Below are 9628 nucleotides of genomic sequence, written 5' to 3'. Positions count from 1 at the left end.
GATGACATTTGATTATAGTACGTAATAGTGGCAGTGACATTTGATTTTGTGTATGAGTCGAATTGGTTCATTAGATTATATTAAGCATTAAGGAATAAAGTGATGAAATCTAATTAAATTATTTATTTTATATTATAAGATATCCTTTCAAAAACATTATACATATGGAATTCACACAGACAATAATTACGATCCTTTTCCCTGCAGTTCGTTCAGTTCATTTCAAAGGGGTGCATCTCGAGAACACTAATTGAGTACCCCCACTGGGCAACTTGGCGTTGTTTCACAAGATTACATACTTCCCTTGCACTAAAAGTTTCCATCACCACCACAACCCACGCTCACACAAAACCCATCTTCTTCCTGTTCCCGTCCTGTCTTTGCCAGTCTCCATATATCGAGTAGAGACGTATAAGATGTGAAGTTGAGTGAAAGCTCAGAGTCGGTCGCTTCGCCTTCCATTTCAGACCCTTCTCAGATCAATCGATGGCCTCGGGCAAGCCGACTGTCGTTCTTTTATGTGGTTGTTGTTTCTTGGCCATGCTTGTTGGTGCCGAGGACCCGTACAGGTTCTTCGATTGGAACGTCACGTTCGGAGATATCTACCCTCTGGGAATCCGGCAGCAGGTACTCTGTGCTGTTCTTTATCCTCTCTCTCTCCCCCTTTCTATCAACATCGCCAAGATTTGTGGTTCAACGTTTCCTTTTCTTGGGTGGATCGATCCGAATGAACACAGGGGATACTCATCAATGGGCAATTCCCAGGGCCGGATATCCATTCACAGACCAACGACAATATTATCGTAAACGTATACAACAGCTTGACAGAGCCCTTTCTCATCTCATGGCAAGTCTCCTCTTCCTCTCTCTCTCTCTCTCTCTCTCTCTCTCGCTCTCTCTCATGTGCATGCGAAAGGACCTCCTCCTCGGAAGTTCATCATAGCTTTTCGTATTAATGATCAAGACATTTGCATCGCAACGAAACAAAGAGGTCATTCATGTCGCTTTCGCAATGGATTAAGTGCAAAAGACCAGAATCTTATTGTCCCATATGGTCACCTAAATTATGTTGCTCTTTAACTCTTAGTCCTTGTAGAAAAGGCTCAAACTTGTTGCCCATGCATATAGAAATGCATAAATGGTTATTGGAAAGAGAATTAATGGACTGAGCTGAACACTCGAAGCTATAAACATTCATGGAACCGAAAGAAATCGATATGGTAAACTGAGTTCTCTTAGTACGCAGTCATGCACTTCTAAGAATAAGCACTTTGGGTCGCTTACTGATGATTCCGGAGCTATTGATGCTGTCTATTTTCTAATTAGGATATAGTAGCCCACTTCCTAAAGCTAAAAAGGGGACGCCATCAATGTATCGGCCATACGGAAATCATGCTAACTTGCTCTTCAGTCCTTGTCCTCGATTGGTAGCTAATGGAGTTTACGTAGCTGGAAATGTTTGCTGCGGAGGTAAACGAATGGCAGGATGGCAAGCTGACCAGGTTCTCTGATTCGGGAAGCAGGAACGGGGTGCAGCAAAGAGGGAACTCATGGCAAGATGGCGTCTCGGGGACCAACTGCCCCATCCCACCCGGGAAGAACTTCACCTACGTGATGCATCTCAAGGACCAAATCGGCAGCTTCTTCTACTTCCCGTCCTTGGCCTTCCACAAGGCGGCCGGCGGCTTCGGGGGCATCCGGATCCTGAGCAGGCCCCGCATCCCGGTGCCCTTCGCCACCCCCGCCGATGACTTCACCCTCCTCATCGGTGATTGGTACAAGGCCGGTCACTCGGTATGAGAACTCCATCTCCTCCTTGATTGTTCTTTCGACTCTGCTAATTCGTTCGAAAAATATTCGTGAATTCAAGATTGATATCATGATAAAAATTTGACTAAAACTGCTATTAGTCGAAAAACAAAAATCACAGCAGTGATAAGATCTGTGGGGTTGTGAGCATTGGTGGCGTTGGTCACACACGAGTGTGATGCTGGAGAGTCGTCTCGGGAATTGGTCATGTCTCATTGGTGTGCAACCATGCCATCATTTGACACGATACCAAATCACGCAAATGATGTATATATACTATTTTTGAATTTATAGTTTATTAGTCATTAATTCTTTCAATTGGTTATTTGCATGATCATTTTATTGTACCGTCTTTTAATGTTGTCGAGTAGGTTCTAAAAGCCAGGTTGGACCGCGGCAAGAGGCTCCCCTTCCCGGACGCCATTCTCATCAATGGCCGGAGCTCCAATGGCGCCACCTTCGCAGTCGATCAAGGTTGGTATCGCTTACTCATGTCGCACATCATGAGTTAGCTACGTCTTCCATCTCTGTGTTGGGCGCTGCAGGCAAGACGTACAGGCTGAGGATCTCCAACGTTGGGCTGCAGAACTCGTTGAACATCCGGTTGCAGGCGCACACGATGAAGCTGGTGGAGGCGGAGGGCACTCACACCGTGCAGAACGACTACTCTTCCCTCGACGTGCACGTCGGCCAGTCGTTGTCGGTGCTGGTCACCGCCGACCAGCCCGTCCGGGACTACTACATCGCCGTGTCCACCCGGTTCACCAACCCCGTCCTTGCCGCCACTGCCACTCTTCACTACGGCAACTCGAAGCAGAAGGCGTCGGGACCCATCCCGGCAGGGCCTACGGGTCAGATCGATTGGTCTCTGGAGCAAGCGCGCACGATCAGGTGCACATTTCAATGCTGTGCTGCATCTCATTCCCATTCTTCACCTGCTTTTCTGCGAGCATAACGTTGCGCAGGACGAACCTCACTGCAAGCGGGCCGAGGCCGAATCCGCAGGGCTCATACCACTACGGCTCGATCAACGTGACCCGGGCGGTCCGACTCGCCAACTCAGCCGCCCAGGTGAACGGCAAGCAACGTTACGCGGTGAACAGCGTCTCGTTTGTGGAAGCGGACACCCCCTTGAAGCTCGCAGATCACTTCAAGATCGGCGGCGTCTTCCGACTCGGGAGCATCGCCGACTACCCCCCGGGCGCCAAGGAGCACCTCGACACCTCGGTCATGGCGGCCGACTTCCACGCCTTCGCGGAGATCGTGTTCGAGAACAAGGAGAGCATCGTCCAGAGCTGGCACCTCGATGGATACAACTTCTGGGTCGTCGGGTAATCCCTCCGCAAAACCAAGCTTGCTTGCAGCCAAATTCAACTTCTTGATGTTGGTATCTCACTATGGTTTTCAGAATGGATGGTGGAAAATGGAGCCCGGACAGACGAAGGGATTACAATCGCATCGATGCAGTGTCTCGCTGCACTACCCAAGTAAGATGAGAGTTCTGATTCTTCTCTCAGAAAATGATACATTGTCTCTGCTTTTGACCTGCACGAATCGGAGCAAGCTTGTCGCTGAGCTGATTCTTGCAGCTATTAGTATAACTCTTTGCAAAAGAAAAATGCTGACAGTTTCATCTCTCCTCGCTCTCTCTAATCTCTCAAACTAATACTGGTCTGATACTTTGCCAAGTTTGTTCAAAGGAGCTCAGAATTAACACTCTCTCACCAACTGATATGTGAAGGTATATCCCAAGTCATGGACTGCTGTTTACGTCGCCCTCGACAACGTGGGGATGTGGAACCTGCGGTCGGAGTTCTGGGGGCGCCGGTATCTCGGTCAGCAGTTCTATCTGCGTGTCTACTCTCCTGTGGAATCAGTAAGGGACGAGCATCCAATCCCAAACAACGCCCTTCTCTGTGGTAGAGCAGCTGACCGATCTACTCGCCCACTCTAAGCTAAGGCTGGATTAAGGGAAGAAGCTCCTGCTGATATTTCAATCATATCATCTCACCTATAAGATTTGTGCTGAAGACATTCGGTCCAAATGTTCGAAGTTTTCTTTTCTTCTTGGCAATAAGTTCTTTTCCCAAAGAGTACTCTCAATATTTATGTAGCCACGTAAGTTATATTCTCATGAGACAAGCATTTAATTTTAACTCATCAATTGATGGCTGCATAATTCCAATATCTAACGTTGATAGATTATAGCAGCGGAGAAGAACAACCTCTTCCTAACAACGTACTACTAAAAGAATGAATAAGAAAGGAGCTGCATGTGTTACCTTCTTTTCATATTCTGGGCATGTAAGTGTTTGCTTTCTCCCTTATAATGAGAGCAATATAGGGCTTGTTCGGGAACAAGATCTGTCAAATGGGCTTTACAAAGAGAAGCCAGCAGAGTTCAGTTGGCAGGATGCCCACCTCCATCTGTAAGCTTCTCTTGTTCATGGGAGACGGATGATTTGGAGGTGGACAGAATGCCAATAACCTCTGCAAGCAACCCTTTGGTAATCCCACATGACGTCGACCACGAACTAAATGAGACGCCGCTGCCTCCACCTTATGATACTGCCGACCAAGCGAGGGGATATATTGTGTTTATGCAAGAGGAAGAGAGAGATACATAGAGAACCACCGCTGATGGGGTTCTTCTTCTCGTGCAATGCACATTACAGCAGACAAGATGAAGTGGGGTTTCAATCATGTCTCTCCTTCTCTCTTCTCAAATCCTTCTATATAGAAAACGAAGGATTGGAAAGTGCGAAGGATGTGTGCGTGTGAGAGAGAGAGGATATTAACCGGAAAGGTAAAAGGAAACACACAACTTTCCTGCCTCCCAATACTAACGAATCCCTCTCTTTTTCCCTCGGACACGCACAGTCATAGAAGAAAGTCCCAGTTCTGTTCTTGACCACTTCCTACGGGGAAACAGAGACTGCAAGGATGAAGAGAGTGCAGTGCCACTGTGAGTGAAAGGTAAATGCAGGTGTGACTTCGGCTATAGGTATTGGGTTCTTAAAGGCCAAACATTTCCTTGCTAAACAGTGGAAAGACTGGATTCGTCAGAGAGAGCTGCAGCTGCTGCAAGTCAAAAGGCGTGGCGCTGGTTAATGGGAGTGGAACTGGCAGGAAAGCAGGGACAGCAAAACACTAGTTGAAGATTTGGTGTGGTCTTTGTCATGGAAAAAGACTAGTTTAAATGAACAAATGGTATTGGATGGAGAGGACAACGACGGTACCACTTGCATTCAGTCCTCGCTTGCTCTAACTTTCGAAAAGCAAACTTGTTATCAGAGTCATGGAAAGATGCCGGATCATGGGAGACATTATCGCTTTTGAAGAACTCACTCTAGAGTTCTTACAAACCTCCCTTTTTTTTGTTTGCAGGAAAAAGAGGCATCCATTTCTTCCTTCCTCCAACAAGATAATTAATCTACAACTGCAAGCATATATTGGGTACGAAAAAGGAATCAAATTAAGAATATAAGCTTTAGATTCTGATATGACACATTTTGGTATCACCCAAGGATCTAGGCAAACAGACGTAAAAATGTCGACATGGACTTTAAGTTCGATGTGACGTGTAGCACACACATAGTGAACAGCTACTCGTTGTCCCCTCCGTACGAACAATATCATCATGATACAGTCGTCTCGGAAAGTTAGGGGATGCACCACGCGACGTCGATCCATGCAAGTCGATCGGCGCTCTCACAAAAGCTTAAGTTGACCGCCCGAGAAGTCGATCGCAGTTAATTGACCTTGTACGGCCAACTCATCCTTAAAGATATAAAAGCTAACCCTCTTTGATCATGAAGGTGGACACTCAACTCCCCCTAACTCTACAACACTGACTTGAACTTCGAAGGGGTCGAGTCGAGAAATCATCCTCTCAACCTCGACCTTTATATAACGAAGTAGTAGCAACCCCCAAGGGAGAACCGCGCTCAGGATACGATGCTTTGACCTAACCCGATCTGACGTCGACGTGACCATAGTGTCCGCGTGGGCAACCTTGCGCATCCGGGATTGGACTAAACCGTGACACTTCTCCGACGACACAAAGGTTCACCAACATATTCAAATTTCTTCAGCTACTGTTTGATGAACGAACTCAAGAACGGCAAAAAGGGTAAACAGAAGGCACTGAAGGAACTGTACCCCGTAGCACAATTGTCTTCTCATCTACAACCATTCATGGTGCCACGACCCTCACCCCCAGCATCACTTTCGAATGAAGTCCTGTGCTGCACAACAGCTCGTCAACCAGCTTCTTTCCACGTCTAAATCCCCTTTCTCGCCATGCATTTAATTCGCAGCAAATTTACTTCACCAAAGGAGGAAGTATGAGGCGTGGAAGGTCATAAATAAGATGTCGAACGGAGCAAGTATGCGTGGATGGCCAAGTGCGACATAACTCACTGTGGATGTCTTGGAGATGGCGACCCTAAGGCAGAGAATCTAGTGATGAGTATCCATGGCTCATCTTCCCCGGCAGTCTCAGGTCAAACCCGTTCTACGATGAGAGAGAAGGATGAGTGTCTTTTCGGTCACTGCTCTTAAGCGCATGCGGACGACGTGAAAGCTTACAAATAGCTTATCGAAGGCTTAGAAGACCTTGGACTCGAACTCGTTATGCTCCAGTTTGGATGTTGTCATCGTTGTGGGCTGCTGTTACTGTCCGCAATACTTCAGCTTCATGCTATTGTTTTGTGCAAACCGAATCAGCATTCGTCTTATCCTTATCATCCATCCCAGCATTAAGCAAAAGACTGAAATTGAACAGTGTCGTTGCTTGGAACAATTGCTGGTGCACTAATTCCACATTGAAGAGCAAACTCCTCAAAATTTCACCATGAATTATGTTCCTCGAAAAATGAGAAAACCATTAGAAAATGTTTCAAATATTTAAGAAATTAGTCTTTTGTTCTTTTTGAAAAACAAAAAAAATCATATTTTCAGAAAGAAAATAGCTTTGCCTTCTCTTATATTCGAAATAATAAAAAAATATTGATCTCTTTTCTTCACTAAGCAATCGAACAATTACTATACGTGAACGAGTATAGAATGAGCACTGATCGAAAACATAACTTATCGTTAAACAGTTCCTTCAGCACAGCTGAAACCGCTTAGTACCCATCGAATCGAAGCATATTGCATTATTTTAACGTTAAAGCTATAGTGGTTATAAGTATTATTACTTTGACAACGACGATTCGGCATCACAATCTTAAATATTTCCAGTCTCCATATGGTTGGAAAAGATTGGAGAGGAGAGCCGAGTCTACCGCCCTATCCGCATCAAACTGTGGGCAGCTCTCGTTATCATGTCTGCACTGATCTGGACTTCCAAGTTATTATTTGGCCCCCACGTTGTCCGTCCTTGGGTGGCTCCATGGCCAATAATGCAACCGAGTGACCCGCACAAGCGTACTGTATACGTGGAACGCGTCTATACGAGCCAAGGATGTGCGATGTGTGTCATGCTATGTTTTGGAAGCCACGACTCATCCTTATCGGAATCCCTTAATGTACGCCCTATAATAAAACACTTAATCCTTATCAACATCCTGAGATTGTTTTCGTATGGCTTCGAAAGACCGTCCTAACATCAAACTCCAACTGATTACGTTGGTTAGGTTGGAATTATGTATAATAGGACATTGCTCCTCCATCCAATCGATCATCGATTGATCCAAACCGACGCAACCGCTTTTAGATTTAAAAGCTACTCTTATATGTATATGTATTTACAGTTACGGCCTTTCGCAATCCGAAGTAACAAATACAAGTAAGAAAACAGGGGGTGGTCCTCCCACAGGGCTAGGAGATGCAGCGGAGCGAGTGCATGGAGGCGGCGGAGCCTATGGCGGGGTCGTCGAAGGCACGGTGGTGGTGGTCGCTCTCCACCAGGCCGTAGTCCATGAGGGGGCGGTGCTCCAGCTCCTCGTCGTGGTCCTCAACGAACTCCGGCACCTCCACCTCCCCTCTCCTCATGTGCTCCCAAAGGAACTCCAGGCGGCTCACGTACCGCAGCTTCCGGTACAACCTGTATCGCCACAGTGAGAGGATGTGATAAAGGAGGGAGAAATCTCAATTTAATAGCTCCAACAATAGAGATAAAATTTGGTCATGCGGCCATTTTTTCTCGGTAGATAGAATTAAGCATTTCAATTAAACCCCTAATTATTCGTTAATTAATAGAACGAGCCCTTATCCCGTTAACGACAATTCCGTTGGGTTGGAACTGATCGAAAACCGTTTTCCGCCGTGGAAGGAACGACTCGGTGCGCCAGGAGGAGCGGAACACGATCCCGGCGCAACGTTAACGGCAAGGTAGGCGTGACTCACCCGGCACTGAAGAGGAAGCGACCGAAGGTGGCGAAGAACAGGCGGGCCTGCAAGCCCGGGTGCACGAAGTAGACGGCGCGCAGCCCGTCGCGGACGGCGGCAGGAAGCGCCTCGTAGGCCGACCGCAGCGCCGCCACGCCGGGGAAGTTTTCGGACCGCTGCACGAGGGAGTGCATGTACACCACCACGAACGGCGCCCCGCCGATCTCCGGGAACACCCTCCTCTCCAGAAAACCCTGCAGCGCCTCGTCGCCGCCTCCACCCTGTCCCGCGCCCATCAATTCCCTCGCTGTCGCAGACGAATCCGGAATCAGAGACAGATCGAAAGACTCAAACAAGACGAACAAAAGGATGCGGATCAACCCTTCGTACCGGGAAAGAACTTGCCGACGATGCGGAGGATCTTGCGTCCCTTCTTGTCCCGGCCCTGGATCTTGAATGCCTCTTCCAGCAGCCTCTCGGCGCGATCGACGCTCATCGTGTGTTTGGTAGAATTCGTGAAACAAATATGCAAGGTAGGACGCTGTCCCGATTCTTGCTGAGGGGAGGGAGGGAAGAAACGGGGGGGTTGTTATATAGGAGGAGGCGGGCTGAGATGAGGGGGACGAGAACCTGATTTGGAAGAAGAATTTTCTAACGGAATATACCGTATTGTAGCGGAGCGTGAGGTAGGACTGACGTGACACGGGCTGGTCGTCACGTGGAGGCTCACGTGGTCCGTTGGTTCCCATGTCTGGGTCGGCGCGGTGAGGTACGCAACGGGCAAAGCCACATAAATGGTTCTGAGAACCTGCCTTGCAATTGCATGACGCGATGGACCCAGCAGTGGGCTCCATCAGTCCCGGACACGTGACGGTGGTAAAATGCTAGCTTTGGATGCCTACGAATAGTGGACCCCACGGGTGTGACCTTTGGGTCCGTTTCCTTTCCTCTCCTCACCGAATCTTCATCTCTCTGTCGTGACTGCCCCTCACGTTTTTGTTGAAGTTATCCGCTTCCAAATCACGTAAATGTCAGATTAGGATTGGGTCCTCGATACGAAGATATTTTAATAGGATAATCCAGCTTCCCTTACCTTATTGGTGACATGTTTTCCATGACTACAAGTTTTGATTCCAACACTATATAGCGATCAAAAACTATATAATGTTTCTATAAGTCTTCCAACTCAGAAACTAAAGTTAATGTCTGACTAAATACGAGAGCATCAAGGTATTGAGGGCTCTTCTTTTTTTTCTTGGGTTCTTCCCATAGATATAGAAGATGGACCACAATATACGTCAGAGTGCTGTGTGCCGGCTTTTCGTCAGGAAATAAAGCCAATAATGTCAGCTTCGCGACAAAATATAACTTGATGTTGAAGATTGATGTATGCAAGTTGTCGAGCGTGGGAAAATACTGTACGAGAAGGTGCGTCGGCTAACTTCAGACTCGTAAATTTAGGGTGCTCTCGTTGCGTGAAAAGGAA

The 9628-nt window shown here is 47.4% G+C and overlaps 2 protein-coding genes across 2 annotated transcripts; one reads left to right on the top strand and one right to left on the bottom strand.

The window, feature by feature from the left end:
• Positions 1-225: 225 nt before the first annotated feature.
• On the top strand, positions 226-3977 carry LOC135611686 (L-ascorbate oxidase homolog). The gene is made up of 8 exons (XM_065107327.1): positions 226-627; positions 738-847; positions 1524-1794; positions 2181-2283; positions 2355-2700; positions 2775-3140; positions 3218-3296; positions 3551-3977. Exons 1-8 carry the CDS (start codon positions 487-489, stop codon positions 3761-3763), a joined length of 1629 nt encoding a protein of 542 aa, XP_064963399.1. The 5' UTR covers positions 226-486; the 3' UTR covers positions 3764-3977.
• A 3522-nt stretch (positions 3978-7499) lies between these two features.
• LOC103984543 (uncharacterized) lies at positions 7500-8718 on the bottom strand. The gene is made up of 3 exons (XM_009402058.3): positions 8533-8718; positions 8161-8449; positions 7500-7858 (listed from the first exon to the last, which is right to left on the bottom strand). The coding sequence occupies exons 1-3, from the start codon at positions 8636-8638 to the stop codon at positions 7633-7635; spliced, it is 621 nt and encodes a 206-aa protein (XP_009400333.2). The 5' UTR covers positions 8639-8718; the 3' UTR covers positions 7500-7632.
• Positions 8719-9628: the final 910 nt, after the last annotated feature.

Source organism: Musa acuminata, chromosome BXJ2-5, assembly GCF_036884655.1.
Source record: "Musa acuminata AAA Group cultivar baxijiao chromosome BXJ2-5, Cavendish_Baxijiao_AAA, whole genome shotgun sequence".
NCBI lineage: Eukaryota > Viridiplantae > Streptophyta > Magnoliopsida > Zingiberales > Musaceae > Musa > Musa acuminata.
Note: the sequence above shows the minus strand (reverse complement) of the source record. Positions and strands in the feature narration are given on the sequence as shown.